Consider the following 24874-nt stretch of genomic DNA (forward strand, 5'->3'; position numbering starts at 1 on the left):
AAACACGTGAAAATGACAGTTTTACACCTTCCCATATCAAGTTGAAAGTTCATAGGGTCATGACCTGATATATACTGTCGTAAAATATATTAATTAACAAATAAATCTAATAATTAGCAAATAATATATACTATTAAGCTAAAATTTTCACTAATTGGTACTTATTATTAACACATAGCCATTATTTTATTTTGTTATAAACTTCTTTTACAAATTTTCATTGGGAATTTTTACGTCATCAATGTCCTTTCTTGGCGCGATCACCGGCATGAACCTTGGTTTGGTCCAGAAGAAGACCAATTTTACTCAATTTAAATAATTAAAACACGCCTTAAACATATACAATGGACGTCAACAGCATTGTAGAAGCCCTTCGGGCCACTATGGACATTAATAATAGAGAACAAGCAGAGAAACAGCTTCACGAGGTGAGATAAAACGCAAGACACGTTTTCCAAAATGGCCGACAACATGTGCGCTTTGACAGTTTTGAGTCATTGTAAAGAATATGGCACAACCAGTGATTGGAATCGACATTATTTTAGCCATATAAAAACTAATACTAAAATGTAAAAAGTAGTGTTTGAGAATTCATTGCCCTGATTGATTTATAGAAATAAAACGTTTGAATGATTTTTTAATGATTACTCATTTGTATATATTTAAGATATGATATCATTGAACAAGGAAATAATGTCATTATTTTTTAAATTTCCTTGATCTATGATGACAAATTAAGCCGTCTCACAAGCAAATATTTGTATCTCAATTTTAATGTTGAAAAAATAACTTCCTGCTGTCTTTTGCCTTGTTACAAATATGTTAATATGAGACATGTGACGCCTGATAAGCCCCTGAAAGTTATTGGTACATGTTTGTTTTGTTTATGCATCATACTTTCTCTGTGTTCCTGAAACATGTTTGTTCTGATGCTCAACGTTGGTGGTTTTATATTCTTCTTTTAGGCTGTCTGGTATTTAGATTAATTTAGTATAGAATACAATGTATATGAAATATTATTAGGCCAAAAAAAATTACCCGACCAACCCTACTATAAAGCGTTGACTCTTAAGTCATTTTATTTCCATCATAAACTGAAAAATTAACTGAACCCGTGTCAAAAGCAAAGTTCGAGTTGCCAATAAAATAAATCAATTGCCTGATACATATTAATGTTCACAATAGTGAATAGGACAAGTGATTTCAGGAAACTCACGACTCGTATTATGAATTAAACACTTTGCTGCCATTTTTTCCACCCAATAACCAAGGGAAATAATCCCAATCTGGCAATCATTAAAAATACGGGGAAACTCGGACCATAGCAAGATGGACTCCAAGACTCAAAATCCATGTCACCAAAAGAAATGGAAATACGACCTACCTATCCTATTTTTTCTAATGATGTTATCTTAAAACAGACATATATATTTTTTTTTTGGCCTAAGGAACCATATAGTTATTGTTCAAATTGGTCTTGTCTTAGTTTCTCAAATAATTTTGCATATAACAGGTTGACAGTTTTTTTTCTCGCACATTTTATACTTGAAATGGCACATCTTCATGAAAAATGCAGCAAATTTTCTAAAAGATGAATAGCTCTAACTTTGATTTATTGAAACAGGGTTCTCACTAAGGCGAGTCCATGATTCCTGGACTGGACTCACGAAAGTGTGTCAGGACTCATCATTTTCAAAACTTGAGTCCAAAGCTGCATCAGTGAGAAGTTACAAGGCTGTGAAAACTTCAAAAACTTACTAACGTTTTTAAAACTCGAATTGAAATAGGGTTTTTTGGAAGAAGTTGTTCCATTTTCTATAAATATGTGTCATTTCAGGTATAAAAGATTCAGTAAAGAAAACTTTGTTTAATCTGTTAATGATAACTGTAAACCAACTTATTTTCGCGGATAGTTTATTTTGGGTTTAGCCATTTCTCTCCTACTTCGCGGCGATTTAATTTCGCAATTTTGAAATATGTTTGATGTAGTTAAATAGGAAAGATCCAAGATTTACGTATTCATGGCAATTCATATTCACGTTTTTTTTTCTTCTCGCGAAAGTCGCAAAAATAAATCGCACACGGAAATTAGTTGGTTTACAGTACTTAACCGAGTGTTAACTGGATTGTTCCTCGTTAATGGGAATTGCTCCCCATTTGGTAAGTTGTCCCAAACCTGAATAATTGATAGCAAAAGTTTCCTGCAAGTACAGGACCACCAAATTTTCACTGGGACCACCAGGATAAAAAAGATCTGTCTGCTACAATCACAGGTTCATTGAAACATTGAAAAGAAAATGTTAATCTTGCAAATTTACTTTCACGGGTAAATATTTGTTACTTTCACGACAGCCTATCTCCATTATTCCCTAATTTTCCAGTGACATGCCGAATTTCCCGCCCTTCATTCTGGTAGACCCCTATTGCAGAACCTACCAATTATATTAATTATGCCCCACCTACGATAGTAGAGGGGCTTTATGTTTTTCTGTCTGTGTGTCCGTCTGTCCCGATTCAGGTTAAAGTTTTTGGTCAAGGTAGTTATTGATAAAGTTGAAGTCCAATCAACTTGTTTTTAATTTGTTCTCGTCCTGAACATGCATGAATTATTTGCCACTGGATGTAAAGCAAACACCAATCAATCTATAATGCCAAAATCATACCTAATGCAATTTAATGTATATTGATGTAGGTTCACAAGATAATAGGATTCTCTCCCTTGCTGTTACAAGTTGTAATGACAGAACAGTTAGACATGCCAGTGAGACAAGCAGGTAATATATATATATATATTTTCCAAATGAAAAAGAAGCATATAATTGAAAATTGATTGCCTTTATAAACTTGAAAATGTCCCATGTTCTCAAAAGATGACAAATATTAAAAAATATATTTATCAAAGTGCAGTGTCATTGTCAATTGATTTAATTCCAAATTTTGCAACATTTGCAATTTAAAAAAAAACCACTTTTTGTTGAGCCTTCGACTTAAGTCGAAAAAGCGAGACATAGCGATCCTACATTCCGTCGGCGGCTGCCACAAATATTCACTCTCTGGTTAAAGTTTTTGAAATTTTAATAACTTTCTTATACTATCCTGGATTTCTACCAAACTTGGACAGAAGCTTGTTTATGATCACAAGATAGTATCCAGAAGTAAATTTTGTAAAAATGAAATTCCATTTTTTCCGTATTTTACTTATAAATGGACTAAGTTTTTCTGCTGGGAAATACATGTATTACATTCACTCTGTGGTTAAAGTTTTTAAAATTTTAATAACTTTCTTAAACTATCCTGGGTTTATACCAAACTTGGACAGAAGCTTGTTTATGGTCAAAAGCTAGTATCTAGAAGGAAATTTTGTAAAAAAATAAATCCATTTTTGTCGAGCATTTAACTTTTGTCGAAAAAGCGAGACATAGCGATCCTACATTCCGTCGGCAGCGTCCACAAATATTCACTCTGTGGTTAAAGTTTTTGAAATTTTAATTACTTTCTTAAACTATCTTGGATTTCTACCAAACTTGGAAAGAAGCTTGTTTATGATCATAAGATAGTATCCAGAAGTAAATTTTGTAAAAAAAAAAAAATCATTTTTTCAGTATTTTACTTATAAATGGACTTAGTTTTTCTGCCAGTTAACATTACATTCACTCTGTGGTTAAAGTTTTTAAAATTTGAACAACTTTCTTAAACTATCTTGGATTTGTACCAAACTTGGACAGAAGCTTGTTTATGATTAAAAGCTAGTATCTAGAAGGAAATTTTGTTAAAATTTTGTTCCATTTTTTCCGTATTTTACTTATAAATGGACTTAGTTTTTCTTCCAGTTAGCATTACATACAGTCTGCAGTTAAAGTTTTTAAAACATTTATAAGATTCATAAACTATCCTGGATTTTTACCAAACTTGGACAGAAGCTACTTACAATCAAAAGATAGTATAGAGAGGAATATTTTTATTAATTTTTTTCCTCATTTTTGTTGAGCCTGCGATAAACAGCAAAAGTAGGCGAGACACTTACAAATTTTTTCCGTATTTTACTTTTAAATGGACTTAGATTTTCTGCCAGGAAACAACACATTCACTCTGTGGTTTAAGTTTTTAAAATTTTAATAACTTTCTTATACTATTTTGGATTTGTACCAAACGTGGACAGAAGCTTGTTTATGATCAAAAGCTAGTATCTAGAAGGAAATTTTGTTTTCTTCCAGTTAACTTTACATTCAGTCTGCAGTTAAAGTTTTTAAACATTTATTAGATTCATAAACTATCCTTGATTTTTACCAAACTTGGACAGTAGCTTCTTACAATCAAAAGATAGTATTAAGTGGAATATTTTTTATTTTATTGATTTACTTCCTCATTTTTGTTGAGCGTGCAATTAACAGAAAAAGTAGGCGAGACACTGGGTTCCGCGGAACCTTTACAAATTTTTTCCCAAAATGTACGGAAGTTTCAATATTAAATTTGTAAAAACTTTTTGATGTTCTGTTATATAAAAATTGTTTGGACTTTATACAGTACTGCGTCAGTCACAGAAGTGTTTCATACCAATGAAAAGGGGGGGGGGTTAGATTTTAAATCCTGCTGAATAGTCTGTTAGGGACTTGTCTATTTTTTCGCCAAGTATAATATTGTATTTTTATTTTTAAAGAAAATTTAATGCTCACTTAATTTCTAATAATCAGAATTAAGTTTGAGAATGACAGAATTAAAATGGTTAAACTTCTGGATTGTTGATCATCTTTATTGTACTACATTCTGCATATATCCATAATTAGGTGCCATTTACTTGAAAAATGTGTTGACCCAGTCCTGGCAAGAAAAGGAAGTAGAGAACCCAGGAGATCCTGTGCCATTTAGTGTCCATGAACAAGACCGTCAGCAGATCAGAGATAACGTCATAGAGGCCATCATACATGCTGCTGGGCCAATCAGGTAAAAATTATTTAGAGAGAAAATATAACATAAAAAAAACACTGAGGCATTGGTCTGTACACATCAGTCAAAATCGATTTTGCCTTAGGGAGTCAATCTTTAGATAAAAATTGCCTTAGAAACTCAATTAATGAAGAAAAAACTTAGTTATATGTTCAAAGTTGTTATTCCATGAATGATTCAATCAATAAATAAAAACAAATTCAAAATAATCAAACAACTGCCATATATACAGCGCTCACACTACTCCAGAATCATAAGGAGCAGTTGTCAACGAATATTTGTTCCGCCTAACAGAAGTTCCACTGGAAACTTTGTAATAAACAATGTCATAATATCTATTCCTGTTGGAACAAATATTCTATACCATTTATTCTGTTAGGAACATATACTGTAATATTTATTCCTGTGGAAATAGTATTCCAGAATATTTTTTCCTTTTGGAACTTATATTATGAAGGAAATTCTATTCCGTGACAAAGTGACTTCTCTTTTTGAAACTCATAGGGAGAAGTGAGATTTGAAAAAAGAAGTGCTTGTTCGCTCGCGTCACTACAATGTTTGGTTGTTAATATAATATAAAGGGCCATATGTATCCTTTTTATTTAATTTTTATACTGTTGAATTCAAATCTTGAGTATACAATTAAAGTAACAGTTGTTTCAGTTTATGTCTGCAATAAATGATTTATAGTTTATATTTATCATTTATAGTTCCACAATTATATTAGTCCTCTTGTCAGAAACTACAAACTAAATGTCTAGCACTAAAAAGAACTTTTGCTATATCAAAAAGGAAAAGAAAGTATCATATATCAATGAAAATTCAATTAAAAACTATTCTGTTTATCATGTTTATGAAACTCATTGTTTCTCATTAAAAAGATATTTAAATTCAACAAAGTTATGTAACTTTAATCAATAAATTGAAACAATGCATATATACATGGAAATATATACATTCAGCAGTGAGATCTAACCCAAAGTCTGTTAATGTGTAATTTTCCCTTTTGGGATCATTATTCCTCAGTCAGCTGTGCCATTTGTGTGTCCGTAGTTATTCCGGATTTTGGTCATAGCTGGTCAGTTTCCGATGAATCCCGCCTCCGATCCGTAGTTCGCATAAATATTTTAATGGCGGTTGAGGAAAATTTACTAAAATAAACGATGTTTGACAAGCGATTTGGAAAGGAATATGACGCTTTTAATGCAATAAATGGATTAAACATTAACTAAAGGCAATTTTCATCACGTTCTAACGAAGAAACAAACTTAGTTTGCCGAAAATCAGAATGTTTTGATATATGCTCTCGAGTAACAAGCACCGAAATTGATATAAAGTTGTTTCTATGAAATAACATACAACCAAGTCCATGCTTTCACCTTTTTTCTAAAGAAATAAATTGTTTATGTCTTTGAATTTCTATTCTTAAAAATGAAAAATTGCTGTTTTGTCAATTTGGTAAAAATTGAAAGTTGCCGATGACAAAAGGGACTGAAATCGACTATGGTGAACACTAGGGCGACTAGATATCGCTTTTGACAGTCGGGCAAAGCGAAGTGACGGGCGGGAAAGCAACTTCTTCGACCCTGTCTCCTGCTGGTGTGAGCCCTGATATAGTAAAGATTGCACATCTAAACATGAGTGTTTTCACTTGCTTTGTTTATAATATTATACTATAAACTTGTATTTTTAGGTCACAGTTATGTGTTATTGTTAGTCACATCATAAAGTGTGATTATCCAGGAAGATGGGCTGTTTTACCAGAGAAGATTGCCACTTTTATCCAGTCAGAAAATCCCATGCAATGGATGGGAGCTTTGATGACTTTATATCAAATGGTTAAAGTTTATGAGTAAGTTAGATGCAGTGTTGTAGGATATTAAAGGTTTTATATGTATCAAATAGCAATATTCCACTATATAACACATGCATATGGTAAGGCCAAATAAAAATATATGTGTGGTTCCAGTTTCCCCGAATGACCCTAGTTTAAAGCTCTAAATACTCAAGCATTTGTAATTAAGATTGACATCTGCAATCAATAGATTATGGGGGGGGGGGGGGCTTCATCTTGTATACATTATACTCTGCATTATACTTAACATCCATTGAAATTGCAGATGTCAATCATAATTACAAATCTTGAGCAAACATTTATATAAACAAAGCAAGCAAGCCAACCAAACCTCTACAAGCATTAGGAAAAGAACTCTAATAATTGAATTTTGGGAAACTGTCAAATGTCACACACCATAAAAGCCCAAAAGACATCAAAGCAGTATATTTTTATACCCCACACAACAAAGTGTTTTTTACCTTCAGGTCCATGTGTGGGTCTCAGTCATCACTTGGCACCTTCATCGTTTATCAGATCCTCCTCAAATTTGGATGGAGGCGTCAACTCATTAAAAGCTCAGATGAGTTCAATAATTCAATCTGAAATGTGGGACATTTTTTCTGGAAGGACAAAAGTAAATATATGCCTCGCATCAATTTTTGATGATGGGATAGCACCTTCATTTTTCATCCTATCCTCTTCAAAAAAAGTATGATGGTTTTCACTCAGAAAAACCTGAAATGGGGAACTATTGTTATGGGAGGGGACTTGTAACAATACACCATATTAATTTCTGATGGACATCTCTTAATTCTTCATCAGATCCTCATCAACTTTGAATGAAGGTAAATTCCTGATAGAAATTCTAACGACTGTTCCAGAAAATACTATGTTTTTTATCCCCATCACTCACAGAAATTAAAATAAATTAGAACCCTCACCTATTATCTTATTACACTTTGCATATATCAATAGACTTGTGAACCCACCACCTACATATTACACTTTTTTTTCAACATACTGACGCCCAAAATATTTCATTTCCTTCTCTGGGGCACCACTTTCATCAATTATTAACTTTCAAACACCACCACCCATATGATAAAAAATAGAATTGCCTTCCTGAGAGGGATAAGTATTTTCTGGAACAAAATATTAGAATACAGGTTTGATTGCCTGGTTCAGTATTGTTCAGATTTCCTTGTAGTCAACATCTTTTTTTCCCTGGTGGTCCTTGAAGAAAATCTGCTGGTCCTCACTATTATTTCTATTGCAAAATACCCAAGTTGTGTCTGTCCTTTGGTGGTTAGGACCTTCAGACCACCACTTTTTAGATCTCTGTTTCTAATTATCATTTTGAAAACCTGGATCATGGAATGAAAAACAAAATTGAATGTTTTAGATACAAAAGACCTGATGAAAGAAAGATACTCGATGATGCCATGGCAGTGATGTTACCATTAATATACCAGAGGATTTCATTCATGATGCAGGACCAATCAGAAGCCTCAGTCCTACTACAGAAACAGATACTGAAAATTTATTATGCCTTTATTCAGGTAAAAAAGATCAGAATTTGTATTCCTGAGTAGATCTATGTTGTATAGGCTTGATAGTGTCAAGCTGTCGCAAGCAACATATAGGGATCACTTGTGTTGTTATCATCCACTTCACACTTTGTTAATCTAAACTCCTGAAGAAACAGCCTGACAGAATTATTCAAAACTTGCACAGATTCTTTTACAAGACATGAAGTTGTGCACCTGCTGTTTTAATTATTGAATAGTGAATTTTGGGGTTTCCATAACGAGACATTGACTAATTATATTCTTTGGCAAATTTAAAAAACAAACATGTTACAAGTTCTGTTTTGATCAATTTAGGTATAAATTTGCATATTAATTTACTATAAGTAAAGTATTTTGATTTTATTAAATGCCATACAGAGATCTGTGTTTTTTTTCTCGCCTGCGACAAAAGAACGCGAGATCATAACCATTGTTGAAGCCGTTGTCGCTGGAAAAGTAATCCTGCTTTTCAGGTGACAACAGCATCAACAATTAAGTTTTCTGCTTAAGTTAGTTTGATAGGAAACACTTGTTATTGATATTTGATATAAAGTTGCATTACTGTCAGTACATATCAGTTTGGTGACTATTTCAATGCCCTGCCCCCTAGTTCATGGTCCAGTGACTTTCAATTAATTACCAATTTTCAATTTTAAGTTATCTGCTTTTGTTAGTTTGATAGGAACTTTTTTGAATCTTTGACCACATTTATTTGTTATGCCAAATCTGACCGTGTATTTAGATTTTTAATTTTGGGTCCAGTTTTCAAATTGGTCTACATTAAGGTCCAAAGGGTCCAAAATTAAACTTTGATTTTTTCAAAAAAGTTTGATTTTAACAAAATTTGAATATATGGGGTTCTTTGATATGCTGAATCTAAACATGTATTTAGATTTTTGATTTCGGGCTCAGTTTTCAAGTTGGTCCAAATTGGGGTCCAAAATTAAACTTTGTTTGATTTCAACAAAAATTGAATATATGGGGTTCTTTGATGTGCTAAATCTAACCATTTATTTAGATTTTTTATTTGTGGGCCCCGCTATCAAATTGGTTCATATTGAGGTCAAAAGGGTCCAAAATTAAACTTTGTTTTATTTCATCAAAAATTGAATTATTAGGGTTCTTTGATATGCCAAATCTAACCGTGTATTTAGATTTTTAATTTTGGTTCCAGTTTTCAAATTGGTCTACATTAGGGTCCAAAATAAAACTTAGTTTGATTTTAACAAAAATTGAATATATATGCTGAATCTAAACATGTATTTAGATTTTTGATTTTGGGCCCAGTTTTCAAGTTGGTCCAAATTGGGGTCCAAAATTAAACTTTGTTTGATTTCAACAAAAATTGAATATATGGGTTTTTTTGATATGCTGAATCTAACCATGTATTTAGATTTTTTATTTGTGGGCCCCGCTATCAAATTGGTTCATATTGAGGTCAAAAGGGTCCAAAATTAAACTATGTTTTATTTCATCAAAAATTGAATTATTGGGATTTGGAATTGATATGCCAAATCTAATTGTGTATTTAGATTTTTAATTTTGGGTCCCGTTTTTATACAACCGCAAAAAAATTTAGCGGTCGTATATTGGTATGACGTTTGCGTCGTCGTCATCATCGTTCGAAGACACATTGGTTTTCGCACTCTAACCTTAGTTTAAGTGAATGGATCTCTTTGAAATTTTACCATAAGCTTCAATACCACAAAAGGAAGGTGGGGATTGATTTTGGGGGTTATGGTTCCAACAGTTAAGGAATTAGGGGCCACAAAGGGGCCAAAAATAAGCATTTTCTAGTTTCCAGACAATAACTGTGGAACAGTGTATGGATCTCTCTGAAATTATGCTACAAGTTTCCATACCACAAAGGGATGGTTAGGATTTGTTTTGGGGGGTTATGACTCAAACCGTTTAGGAATTAGGGGCAAAAAAGGGGGAAAAACAAGGTTGTCCTGGTTAATGGACAAATACATTAGTACAAAACATAATTTAAAGCAGTGTAAGGGAGATAAATCAAATACATCATTGAAATTATCTCCCTTACACTGCTTTTAAATTATGAATAAAGTAATGGTTAATGAACAATTAAGATAATTTAAAACAGTGTAAGGGAGGTAATCCAAATTTTAAATTGGTCTACATGAAGGTCCAAAGGGTCCAAAATTAAACTTAGTTTGATTTTAACAAAAAATGAATATATGGGGTTCTTTGATATGCTGAATCTAAACATGTGTTTAGATTTTTATACGACCGCAAAAAAATTTTTGTGGTCGTTTTTTGGTATGACGTTGGCGTCGTCGTCGTTGTTGTCCGAGATACACTAGTTTTCGCACTCTAACTTTAGTTTAGGTGAATGGATCTCAATGAAATTTTACCATAAGGTTCAATACCACAAAAGAAAGGTGGGATGGTTTTGGGGGTTATGGTACCAACAGTTAAGGAATTAGGGGCCAAAAATAAGCATTTTTGTAACTTCCAGACACAACTTGTGTGTAAGTGTATGGATCTCTCTGACATTGTACCACAAGGTTCCATATCTCAAAGGGAATGCTGGGATTGATTTTGGGGGTAATTGCCTCCAAATTTTAGGAATAAGGGGCCAAAAAGGGGCAAAAACCAAGCATTTTTCTAGTTTCATGACAATAACTTGTGTGTTGTGTATGGATCTCTCTGACATTGTATCACAAGGTTCCATATCACAAAGGGAATGCTGGGATTGATTTTGGGGGTAATTGCCTCCAAATTTTAGGAATTAGGGGCCAAAAAGGGGCAAAAAACAAGCATTTTTCTAGTTTAATGACAATCACTTGTGTGTAAGTGTATGGATCTTTATGAAATTGTACTACAAGGTTCCATATCACAAAGGGAAAGCTGGAATTGAGTTTGGGGGTAATTGACCAAAAAGCTTAGGAAGAAGGCCAAAAATAAGCATTTTTCTAGTTTCCAGACAATAACTTGTGTTCAAGTGTATGGATCTTTATGAAATTGTACTGCAAGGTACCATACCACAAAGGGAAGGCTGGGATTGATTTTGGGGGTAATTGCCCTAAACGTTTAGGAATTTGGGGCCAAAAAATAAGCATTTTTCTAGTTTCCAGACAATAACTTGTGTTCAAGTGTATGGATCTCTCTGAAATTGTACTGCAAGGTACCATACCACAAAGGGAAGGCTGGGATAGAGTTTGTGGGTGATGAATCATAAGGGGGTTCAAAAAATTTGGGGGGGGGGATTTTTTTTTCTTTAAAATTTTCCATTTTAAATTGGTTATTTCTGATTTATATTTAAAAGCAAATAATAATGATATGGTTTGAATAGGTAAATTAAAAATTTTTAAGTTCTTAGACCACATTCATTCTGTGTCAGAAACCGATGCTGTGTCAAATATTTAATCACAATCCAAATTCAGTGCTGTATCAAGCTTGAATGTTGTGTCCATACTTGCCCTAACTGTTCAGGGTTCGACCTCTCCCGTCGTATCAAGCTGCGCCCAGCGGATCATTTTATTTCAATGGCATACATACCTCATCTCCTTATTTTTATTTTGGGATGTGTCAATGAGACAACAAATAATGATACCAAAAAAAAGGATAAATTGAATTGTTTGAATTTTTTATCAATTTTTTAAGAAGTTTGCATAGCATCAAATGATGATAAACAGATTTATCATGAAGACAGTGCTACATTAATGTCGTTCTGACAGTAGCATAACTGTCTGAAGTGACGAGATTTGTCGTAGTGCTGATGATGTACTATGTTGTTTTGACAGTAGCTTAACTGTCTGAAGTGACGAGATTTGTCGTAGTGCTGATGATGTACTATGTTGTTTTGACAGTGGCTTAACTGTCTGAAGTGACGAGATTTGTCGTAGTGCTGATGATGTACTATGTTGTTTTGACAGTGGCTTAACTGTCTGAAGTGACGAGATTTGTCGTAGTGCTGATGATGTACTATGTTGTTTTGACAGTGGCTTAACTGTCTGAAGTGACGAGATTTGTCGTAGTGCTGATGATGTACTATGTTGTTTTGACAGTAGCTTAACTGTCTGAAGTGACGAGATTTGTCGTAGTGCTGATGATGTACTATGTTGTTTTGACAGTAGCTTAACTGTCTGAAGTGACGAGATTTGTCGTAGTGCTGATGATGTACTATGTTGTTTTGACAGTAGCTTAACTGTCTGAAGTGACGAGATTTGTCGTAGTGCTGATGATGTACTATGTTGTTTTGACAGTGGCTTAACTGTCTGAAGTGACGAGATTTGTCGTAGTGCTGATGATGTATTTAAAACAAATCATTTAATAGTTGGAAGCAATTCTATTATGATATTGATTGTTGTTCTTTATTTGAGGACTTGTGTTAATCTCTTATGTTGTCTTTATATATGGTTTAGTCTGTGATATTGAATTTAGATTCATTGTAGTTCATCCTATACCTCATCTTTTTTTATCTTATTTATGTTAAATTAATTTGCAGAATTTTTTGCCTCAAGATGTTTTAACAAAAGAAGTGTTCACTCAGTGGATGGAAGTTATCAGACAGATTGTAGACAGACCTGTTCCTGAGGTACCTAACTTAAAAATAGTACTGCTTATTTGAAGGCTATTCGAGAAATATGATCCATGCAAAATAATGAAATAAACATGATTAATCAGACATTGGGTAGTCTGAAACATAACTTCTGAAGATGATAGTGAACATCAAATGATGAAAACACATTTTTCTTTGAAGGCAGTGCTACATTAATGTCGTTCTGACAGTAGCTTAACTGTCTGTACTGAAGAGATTTGTCGTAGTGCTGATGGTGTTTACATATAATAAAAAAAAATCAGAAGATGTGGTATGATTGCCAATGAGACAACTCTCCACCAGAGACCAAATGACATTAAAGTTGAACAACTATAGGTCATTGACAGCCTTCAACAATGAGCAAAACCCACACTGCATTGTCAGATATTAAAGGCTCCAAAATGTCAAATGTAAAACAACTTAAACGAGAAAACTAACGGCCTGATTTATGTACAAAACTCTATATAAAAAACAACAAACGACAACCCTGATAGACATGGACAGTATTGAAAGGAGTAGGTCCGGTAAGGGCCGATTTTGGCCTCAAAATTCAGGTTCATCTGACGAAAGATTTTGGACACTTTTTAAACACTTAAGTGTCTACTTCAGTCAATTCAATTAGTTTATGTGAAAGATTTGAACTGATTTAGTCATTAAAGACGCTCAAATTCAAGCTTAATTATGAAAAATCTATCAAATATGCCATAATATGTCACTTTTCAGATGGTTTTTGTCAAAAATGAAAGTGGCCACATCCGTGTTCATTCTCAACCTTTATATATGTTATGTATTATCATCAGATACAACTAACATTTAAATATTAAGAATGAACACAAATGCGGCCACTTCCATTTCAGACGGAAACCGTCTAAAAATTAACCAAAATGCTAAAATTTGGAAGATTTCAGTAATTTAGCATGCATTAATGATGCTAATACCCGATACATGTACATTGTATTGTCAAAAACAGCCCATATTTATGTAACAGAAGTTTTCTTCTTTCCAATAAATAGCTAAAAATTTACATTTTAACAATTTTGTAAAACTGCTATATTTTGGGGCCAAAAAGGGGTCTTACCGGGCCTACTCCTTTGATTGAGCACCTCAAAAGTCAAATACCCTCAAAATCCATACAAATGTAAAAGTGCTATAAATTTTTCTGGTGAAACTTCGATGAATGTTATAGAGAAAATTGTACCTTGGCTTCCTTTTCACAAAATAAACTTAATAAAATACTTGCCTATTACCGTGAAGGGGTCTTTTGTTGTTATTTGTTATTCTGATGTAATCATTTTCATTTCGGAATTCACATAAAACAAGTATGCAGTAATTCTACAGACATATATACATTTGCAGTTTGAATGAAAATAGCTTTCAAATCACAACCCTTTCTACCCCACTGCATAAAACCACTTTTTTGACAGTCCTTAGATTAGGTTTTGATAGCTGATTTTAAAAGCTTGATAAGAGATATTGAGTGAAAATCCCACAACCTTCATCCCTTGAATATAATTAAATTCTACTTTCCATAATGATACATTACAGGAAACCAGTCAGATAGACGAAGATGAACGACCTGAGTTAGCATGGTGGAAGGTAAAGAAATGGGCAACACATATACTGGCTAGAGTTTTTGAAAGGTTTGTAAAGATATGCATTAGTGTATTACTTTGATGATAAATTTATAGCGTCAGGTCCAATATTGCTGTTATTTCGCACCTGATCCTGGTTAAATTGGGTGTTATTAAAAAAATTTCACTGCAATCAATCATTAATAATAGTATGAGATGTTGTGTTATTGTTTATGAGACAGCAACTCATCAACGCTCATCAAAGTTCACCAAAAACAACATAAAGATAGTAGTAAATGCATTTATTGAACCTATTGGTCCATGGAATAATTTTCATTAGGTTCTTTCACTTGAACCAATTGGTTTGCTGAATAATATGTATATGGGAGGGATTTGTAATGCAGAAGGAACATTTATTTTATCCCACTATGCATGGAAAAAAATCCATGAATGAAATTTCAGTATCATTCATAAGCAGTATCATTCATAATGCCTTATGTAACCTAAACTTTGGAATTGTTATCATTTGTTAAATGTTGATTACTGTGAGCATCTTGTTTGACAATTAGAGACCAGTTAATTTTAGTGATTATATTTCAAATATCTCCAGTACAACTAGTCTCTTATTTTAAAGGTAAAAGATCTTTCAGATATTCAAACACTTATACATATTAAAGGTTACTCCTTGTAGATATGGAAGTCCTGGTAATGTTACAAAAGAATACAATGCATTTGCTGAATGGTATCTGAAAGCCTTTTCAGGTAAGCTGCTTTGTAAAAAAAAAATTCTTCAAATTTTTGCTTACCCAAATTAATATACAAAAGGCTTTATGTAAAGCCAGACTTGCTTAAAACTGACAACTCAAGCTCTACTGACCTATAACTGAATAATTTTACACACCATGATATTAGAAAAAAAGATAATCTGACAAGCGGACGTCTATGCACAGATCAGTTGTCATAGATGTGGGTATATTGTCAGAAACATTAAATTCCAATGTCTTCTGTCCATTGTTTAACAATACAGTGGAAATAGAAGTATATTGGTGACAAACACAACAGATCACATGTTCATTGAATTTTTTACACCAACTGAGAATGGTATTTTAATGTCTGATGACGAGTGGGGTGTACATTGCAACTCTTTTTGTGATACAATGAAAGTGCATGCTAATCCGCGAAATACACATTTCTACAAAAAGTACATGGATGCCAAAAATTGATTGGAAAAAGATAGCTTTGCTGTCTTTCTTTTAAAAGCCCCTTTTCTGAATTTAGTTTTATTAAATAGTTCTTTGTAGCTTCCATTGAGCAAAATAATGGGGGAAGTGTGAATACTTACAAGACAAATTTAACAAAGTCAGTTACTTTCATCAGAGATTATGTTTCTAAATGTTTTGTTTTTTTTTGTCATTTTAAGGAATCCGGTTAAATTCATAATTTGTTGCATGTTTTGTGTCATTAAATAGTTGACAAGTGTTAAACCCAATGATTTGATCTGTTATGTTGACAGAAACAAAATTAGAATTTCTATATCATTACGAATGCAAGAGTTGGAAATCAATGGATTATAGAGATAAAAATACAATGCTGATTCTGACTGGACAGATTTCTAATGTACATAAGCATGAAACATCATTCAAAGTTTATATTGTTTTTATTGATTAAGAGAAAAATAAGTGTACTGCCATATTGAAAAGCTATATGTTATTCCTTTTGCTTTCTGGAATGGAAGATGTGGTAGAAGTTTTATATAAAAAAAATTGGTAGTAAGAAAATTAAAGGAAGTCCTCTTTTCCACACAGTGTAAATAAAATTACCTAAATTATTGATATTCAAACCAGTAACTCAGTGTTCTCCCCAGGCCCTTAAAGCAACACAGACTCGCTTATCTGTGTGTTATAAAATTATAGGTGAAATTTAAGCAGCACCTTGATAATTACAACAGGTGATTGATTTACTTGATGAGGGTTACCTGTTGCTGATTGGATTTAATCAATCAATTAGCACTTGTAACTTGAATTGTTTGTGTGTTAACTAATATATGGAGATAATTTATGAATTCTAACAACAATTTTATGGCTTCACTCACCACCCAAGCGTAAGACCATCAAAAACAACGTTTTCATAATAAATCCATGAAGAGTTTTTTAGCTATTTTGAAATTCTTAGATTAAAAATATGTTTACTCATAGGAAATAAGTTAACAAATAATTGCTAACTATTAAAATGGAATGTAATTTATTAAAAATTATAATCTGTATACATACAGAAAAAATACATTGTAAATGAGAGGTAATATCTTTAATACTCCCAATGAAATCAAACCATTATTATATAGACATTGTGCCAACCTAACTACCGTAGATACTCTCCTAATAGTCAATCCTACTATAAGTCGGGGTCCCTTTTCAGCTCCAAATTCTAAGGATTTAGTCTTGACCCTCGTATAAGTCGGACAAAATTTGGGCATTTTTTTTTCAGCTGACAGTAACTGAACGCCGGTAAAACCAATGCAAATCCAGGAATAATATTCATTTCTGCATTAATGTTTGTTTGGTTTGAATTTAGTTGATGCTCATCATGATAATTTATATTGCTGTTAATAATAAAGATGTATTCATTTCTCTTGTTTTGTTCACTGTTCAAATGTTAGATTAGCCATGTGTTGTTTACGTAATGCATCAATGATTTTGTAGGGTATGACTAACAACCTATTGTTTGAGAAAAGCGAATATAAACCAATATGAACCTGAAAAATTTAAAGTCAATCAACACTTGATGAAAATATTTTTCACAGCATACATAACTCGGTGTTAAATGAGCATGTACACTTCATAATTCTTATTATATTGTGATGATTAAAGGATTAAAAAAATTAAGTGAAGCTAATCAATATATTAAAATAACTAACTCCAACTCATTAGTGTCATCTGTTTACCTATCACTGATAGTTTTCACACCTTTAGTGAATACAACTCTTTGTCTCTTAATTGGGGTTATCAATGGATTATATTGGCTTGTCAATCAATTTTGTAATTTTTGTTTACCTGAGACACTATAATGAATAATATTTTGATTTTGGGAATGAATCTTAAAATTATTTTTTGATTATTATATGATTTATAAGCATTGAATTGATATCATGATATCACAATAATGACACAATAACTCCGCTGAAAACATCCTTTCACATATTTGGTACATTGTTATCTCCTTTTCATTTTTGGTTCTTGGCTCTTCTTTTGGGTTTATAGGAAAACCATGTGACCATGAAAATCAATACACAAACCGGAAACAGTAGAATTTCAACACGAATTTGCAGAAAATGTTTACCAAAGAACAAATAAAACACAAAGACAGTATTGAAGTCATTTATTTTCAACAAAAACTTTTTATTTATTGATTTATGTAGGTTTGGCAATCAAAAACGTAGTTTTGACCAGGAAATTCACTCCTGACCACTTTTCTCAAGCTTGGATTTTTCCTCTGGTCACTAGATCTCGTCTATTAGTCGGCCTCCCTCTCTGGATTATGAATTTTACTCCCAATTTTCCGACTAATAAGCGAGTAGGAACGGTAGGCATTTTCAGCCAGTCAATGTTGTTAAAAAACAGTAGTAAAGATAAAAAAAAACAAAAAAAAACACCCTATTATCACAAATACATGTAGTAATAACAATTGACAATTCTCTTCATGTCTGTCTGAATGGAGAACATAGTTTCTTTCACTGCATTAAAGTCAACAAAACACAGTACAAAAGAAAAGAAAAACTCAAATGGATAAAAGATAATAAATAAAGAAAGAACCCTATGGGAACTAACCTTAAGGAGGATAGAGGAAAAGAGTTGCTTCACGATGCAAATTATGCTTGATGCATATATCTAATTTGTCGCCTTGATAACCCTGGTGCTATCTAAAAATCCTGGGGGAGAACACTGAGTAACTCCCAAAGTCATATTTGTTGACATCATTTTAATTTACTTTCTGACAAGCGGACATCTTTGTACAGGATAATTGTCAAAGATGTGGGTATATTGTCAGGTACATAAAATAACCTCTGTAGTTCAAGCATTATAAATTATTATAATGTAGAAGTACAGTGGTGACACCCATGTACTTTTCAAACTTTTGTATTCTTAACAGTTAAAAAAAACCAAATTTTTGATAGTATAACGTAATTTACTGTCATTGTAACTGTTTGTTGTCATTGGAAATAAATCTTTTCATCTTTGTATTGAATATATGAATTCAGTGGTTTTAAGAGATAAAAAGATTTAAGATGTCTCATGTGTATTTATATATGTATAAATATATATATGATAACTCTTTTCCGTTCAATATAAAGCAAATACCCTTAACTGCTTACTGGGTTTTCTTCCAAAGATATGATTTATCAAATTTAAGCAGTTGATAAGAATTTATCAGTAATTTATGTTCCTGTAAGCCATTGAATAAAATTTGGTTCAAGTTTTGTGTTGATATCAGAGTTGATTCCCACACTTTTTTGAAATGCTATTATTCCCATTCTTTCATTAGGCAAATAAGATACAATACCATTATGATAGACATTGTCATGATTTTCAAACAATTACACTCAAAAGTGTAAGTATTTTTTGGATTCAACTCCACTCAAATGCAGTCTTAATTGACCACAGTTAATATATCATAACAGTTGATAATCATACTGATATTAAGGTCCAAGAATTTTGTGTATTCAATTTACTACACATCTAACTGAATACACAAAGTCTTGACCTCAAGAGTGTACCTATTATTTATTTTGATTATCTCTATATAAAACCATAGACATAATGTCTTTGATAAAACTATTCTGTTAATTTTGTGTGAAAGCTGACTGATTAATAAGATGTGGGTTTTTTTTCAAAGAAAATCTGTATAAAAAAGCTACAAATTTTATTTCACTGGTAACCAAAGTCATAATCATCTGACATAAGTTAGTAATTAAGGTCTATTTAAGTTACAATTATCAGTGATTTGGTTGAAACAATAAACACAAATGCATAACTCTTACCTGAGCATTTTCTGCAAAAAGTTAATTTGTATATTCCCCATTATACTGCTATTTAACAGTAATTGGAATTATCTCAGCATTAGGTATTTGTACATGTATATATATAATTGAATACAGGAAATGTATTGTTTCCTTAAATGAAAAATGAACACCAATGTAAATAAAAATTAGTAGTTTATTTTTGTTGTTGTTGAGAAAGAGCATTTTTAATGCCTCTTTCTGGAAATTAAGCCAATTATTATTAATGGCATATAAAAAATATGCTACACGTTTGAAGATTTCCCCTAACATTCTTGTCAAAATCATTGAATTTCAAATGTTTCTAAAAAAGATGTAAAAAAATCTGAGTGTCTTCAATTGAAATTTGCATCAATATTGCAAAATTCTCCATCTTTGGGCAATAGAATAGAAATTTTACAGTGAGATTATGGAAATGAAAATAACAAAAGAAATATTGAAAGTATGGTAAAAAGAAATGTCAGACTAGCTACAATGTTGGCTGGATCACAACATCCATGATGCTTTGATTAATAATTTCTGACAAGCGGACATCTTTGTACAGGTTAATTGTCAAAAATGTGGGTATATTGTCAGGTACATAAATAACCTCTGTAGTTCGATCATTATAAATATTATAATGTAGAAGTACAGTGGTGACACCCATATACTTTTCAAACACAGGAATTCATGCCAGTACATTAAAATCCTTCATTTTAGCCAAAAACCCAGATCTTATGCTATATAACATTATTTGTAACTGTTTGGTGTTGTTACAATTAAATATTTTCATCTTTGTATGCAATAAATGAATTCAGTGGTCTAAAGGGATAATTTTAAATGTCATGTGTATTTATATATGTATTGTCGAAATTCGGATATGGTGTACTAATTTTTGCACCTTTTGTTTGCGGTATACCATCTTTTCCGCAAGTTTATTGTTTTCTGTTTGGTATTAAATTAATAGTTAAGATCCATTTTGTTACATCTGGTGATCCGTTTATTTGGCAATCACCAATGGCAGTCGGCAGGGTTTAAGAACGTCCGTTGTTCGACCTGCTAGTCAAATGCGTTTTGTTAAAATATACTTTTTCACTTTTTTGGTCTTTTGGAAAAAGTTGTTTGTGCTGTATTTAGACCCCTCTACCAAGAAATTTGTTTTGCATGCACACGTATAAAAATTGCGATTTTTATCCAACACAATCATAGGTTTGAACGTTATTTTCAATTTAGACTTGTTTATATATGTATAGATATATATAGTATCTCTTTTCCATTCAGTATAAAGCTAACAGACTTAATTGTGAATTACAGTTCATGGGTTTGTAAACATTGTTATTTTGACAACGTCTTGTTGACATTCAAATGAGCAACCTCTTATGTAGCGGCTAAGCATCTTTAAATTTCTGACAAGCGGACATCTTTGTACAGGATAATTGTCAAAGATGTGGGTATATTGTCAGGTACATAAATAACCTCTGTAATTTGACCATTGTAAATTATTATTATGTAGAATTGCAGTGGTGACAGTCATAAACCATTCCAACACAGGAATACATGTCAGCACATAAAACTCCCTCATGTTTAGCCCCTGTAAGCCAGCTGAGCTTTTCTAATCCATAGTTGTCCATCTGTCTGTTGATATAAAAAAGTTACCCTTTTTTGTTTTGCCCAAAAATTAAAGAAGATAGAAAGAAATTCAAAGCAGAAAAAATTATCAGCAATACAACATCAACAAAAAAGATGTTTTTTGTCATGAATTCTATTCCAAGTCCACAATGTAGGAGATTGTCCATTATTGAATATGCACTTAGACATAGGTGAGCGACACATGCTCTTTAGAGCCTCTAGTTGATTGATTATATTATTTTTGTTGACTAATTATGTTTTGATTAATTTCTGACAAGCGGACGTCTTTGTGCAGGATAATTGTCAAAGATGTGGGTATATTGTCAGATACATAAATAACCTCTGTAGTTCAACCATTGTAAATAATTATAATGTAGAAGTACAGTGGTGACAGTTATAGTATCATATAATTGATAAGTTTGGTACATGTTATTTGTCAAGTTTAATTATTTCAATCTCATTTTTATACGACCGCAAAAATTAAAAATTTTTTGGTCGTATATTGGTATGACGTTGGCGTCGTCGTCGTCGTCGTCGTCGTCGTTGTCGTCGGAAGACACATTGGTTTTCGCACTCTAACTTTAGTTTAAGTGAATGGATCTCCATGAAATTTCACCATAAGGTTCAATACCACAAAAGGAAGGTTGGGATTGATTTTGGGGGTTATGGTACCAACAGTTAAGGAATTAGGGGCCAAAAAGGGGCCAAAAATAAGCATTTTTGTAACTTTCAGACAATAACTTGTGTGTAAGTGTATGGATCTCTCTGACATTGTACCACAAGGTTCCATATCACAAAGGGAAGGCTGTAATTGATTTTGGGGGTAATTGCCTTAAAATTTTAGGAATTAGGGGCCAAAAAAGGGGCAAAAAACAAGCATTTTTCTAGTTTCATGATAATAACTTGTGTGTAAGTGTTTGGATATTTCTGAAATTGTACTACAAGGTTCCATATCACAAAAGGAAAGCTGGAATTGAGTTTGGGGGTAATTGCCCGAAACGTTTAGGAATTGGGGGCCAAAAAGGGGCCAAAAATAAGCATTTTTCTAGTTTCCAGACAATAACTTGTGTTCAAGTGTATGGATCTCTCTGAAATTGTACTGCAAGGTACCATACCACAAAGGGAAGGCTGGGATTGAGTTTGGGGGTGATGAATCATAAGGGGGTTCAAAAAATTGGGGGGGGGGGGGGTGTTTTTTTTTCTTTTTTTCCTTTTTTTTTTCTTTTAAAATTTTCCATTTTAAGTTGGTTATTTCTGATTTATATTTAAAAGCAAATAATAATGATATGGTAGGAGATACACACCAAACAGGATGTGTAAATTATTATATAATAAGTATTGTGCAATAGCAAGAAATTTTCAATTGCACAGTATTGCACAATAGCAAGAAATCTTCAATTGCACAGTATTGCGCAATAGCAAGAAATCTTCAATTTAACAGTATTGCGTAATAGCAAGAACTATCCAATAGCACAATATTGCGCAATAGCAAGAAATTGTCAATTGTACAGTATTGCGCAATAGCAAGAAATATTCAATTGCACAGTATTGTGCAAAAGAAGATACTTCGTATAAATTGCTTATTTCTTGATCAATTTCAATGGGGTTTTATTCTTGAATTCTTGGGGTTCTTTAATATGCTGAATCTAACCGTGTATTAAGTTTTTGGATTTTGGGCCCCGTTTTTAAATTGGTCCACATTGAGGTCCAAAGGGTCCAAAATTAAACTTTGTTTGATTTCATCAAAAATTGAATTATTGGGGTTCTTTGATATGCCGAATCTAACCGTGTATTTAGATTTTTAATTTTGGGTCCCGTTTTTTAAATTTGTCTACATTAAGGTCCAAAGGGTCCAAAATTAAACTTAGTTTGATTTTAACAAAAATTGAATTCTTAGGGTTCTTTGATATGCTGAATCTAAACATGTGTTTAGATTTTTGATTATGGGCCCAGTTTTCAAGTTGGTCCAAGTTGGGGTCCAAAATTAAACTTTGTTTGATTTCAACAAAAATTGAATATATGGGGTTCTTTGATATGCTGAATCTAAACATGTATTTAGATTTTAGATTTTTGGCCCAGTTTTCAAGTTGGTCCAAATTGGGGTCCAAAATTAAACTTTGTTTGATTTCAACAAAAATTGAATATATGGGGTTCTTTGATATGCTGAATCTTACCATGTATTTAGATTTTTTATTTGTGGGCCCGCTATCAAATTGGTTCATATTGAGGTCAAAAGGGTCCAAAATTAAACTTTGTTTGATTTCATCAAAAATTGAATTATTGGGGTTCTTTGATATGCCAAATCTAACCGTGTATTTAGATTTTTAATTTTGGGTCCTGTTTTTTAAATTGGTCTACATTAAGGTCCAAAGGGTCCAAAATTAAACTTAGTTTGATTTTAACAAAAATTGAATTTTTGGGGTTCTTTGATATGCTGAATCTAAACATGTGTTTAGATTTTTGATTATGGGACCAGTTTTCAAGTTGGTCCAAGTTGGGGTCCAAAATTAAACTTTGTTTGATTTCAACAAAAATTGAATATATGGGGTTCTTTGATATGCTGAATCTAAACATGTATTTAGATTTTAGATTTTTGGCCCAGTTTTCAAGATGGTCCAAATTGGGGTCCAAAATTAAACTTTGTTTGATTTCAACAAAAATTGAATATATGGGGTTCTTTGATATGCTGAATCTTACCATGTATTTAGATTTTTTATTTGTGGGCCCGCTATCAAATTGGTTCATATTGAGGTCAAAAGGGTCCAAAATTAAACTTTGTTTGATTTCATCAAAAATTGAATTATTGGGGTTCTTTGATATGCCAAATCTAACTGTGTTTTTAGATTTTTAATTTAGGGTCCCGTTTTTTAAATTTGTCTACATTAAGGTCCAAAGGGTCCAAAATTAAACTTAGTTTGATTTTAACAAAAATTGAATTCTTCGGGTACTTTGATATGCTGAATCTAAACATGTGTTTAGATTTTTGATTATGGGACCAGTTTTCAAGTTTGTCCAAGTTGGGGTCCAAAATTAAACTTTGTTTGATTTCAACAAAAATTGAATATATGGGGTTCTTTGATATGCTGAATCTAACCATGTATTTTGATTTTGGACATTGGACCATAATAGGTAAATTAAAAAAATTTAAGTTCTTAGACCACATTCTTTCTGTGTCAGAAACCTATGCTGTGTCAAATATTTAATCACAATCCAAATTCAGAGCTGTATCAAGCTTGAATGTTGTGTCCATACTTGCCCCAACTGTTCAGGGTTTCGACCTCTGCGGTCGTATCAAGCTGCGCCCAGCGAAGCATTTTATTGTTTGATTATATTATGATTAATAGTTTAATGACATTTCAAGTGTAGATTTTAATTTATATTTTTTTTTGCAGGTGGCATAATTGCAGTTTTATTCAAAGTTTTGGACCAGTACAGACAAAAAATATATGTAGCACCAAGAGTTATGCAACAAGTTCTCAATTATTTAAACCAAGGGTAAATATAATGTTGAAGTAATATTTGATGAAAAATTATATTGCAAAAGTTATTGTTTTTTTTTTTAAATGTTGAATTCATAAGGGCTATTCCATTAAAATGTATGTGGGAGGGTAGGAAGGTAAGTTTAATTATTGAATGAGGGTCATGGGTCTTTTTTCAGTATGCATCTATTACCATTATGCAAAATTATCTAAAAAATGGTTCTTGGTTGTAGGGATATTTTGAAACTCC

General features: G+C 32.3%; 1 protein-coding gene across 1 annotated transcript in view; it reads left to right on the top strand.

Moving 5' to 3' along the window:
* The first annotated feature begins 252 nt into the window (after window positions 1–252).
* Window positions 253–24874, top strand: part of LOC127706756 (importin-7-like) — a 63990-nt gene continuing 39368 nt past the window's right edge. The window contains exons 1-9 of the mRNA XM_052211417.1: window positions 253–428; window positions 2693–2774; window positions 4785–4941; window positions 6638–6796; window positions 8184–8340; window positions 12821–12910; window positions 14459–14553; window positions 15176–15246; window positions 24538–24640. Of these exons, the coding sequence (XP_052067377.1) occupies window positions 345–428; window positions 2693–2774; window positions 4785–4941; window positions 6638–6796; window positions 8184–8340; window positions 12821–12910; window positions 14459–14553; window positions 15176–15246; window positions 24538–24640 (998 nt within the window). The 5' untranslated portion in view covers window positions 253–344. The remainder of the gene's footprint in view (window positions 429–2692; window positions 2775–4784; window positions 4942–6637; window positions 6797–8183; window positions 8341–12820; window positions 12911–14458; window positions 14554–15175; window positions 15247–24537; window positions 24641–24874) is intronic.

The sequence above is a fragment of the Mytilus californianus genome, unplaced genomic scaffold, assembly GCF_021869535.1.
Source record: "Mytilus californianus isolate M0D057914Y unplaced genomic scaffold, xbMytCali1.0.p SCAF_6, whole genome shotgun sequence".
In the NCBI taxonomy this organism is placed as follows: Eukaryota; Metazoa; Mollusca; class Bivalvia; order Mytilida; family Mytilidae; genus Mytilus; species Mytilus californianus.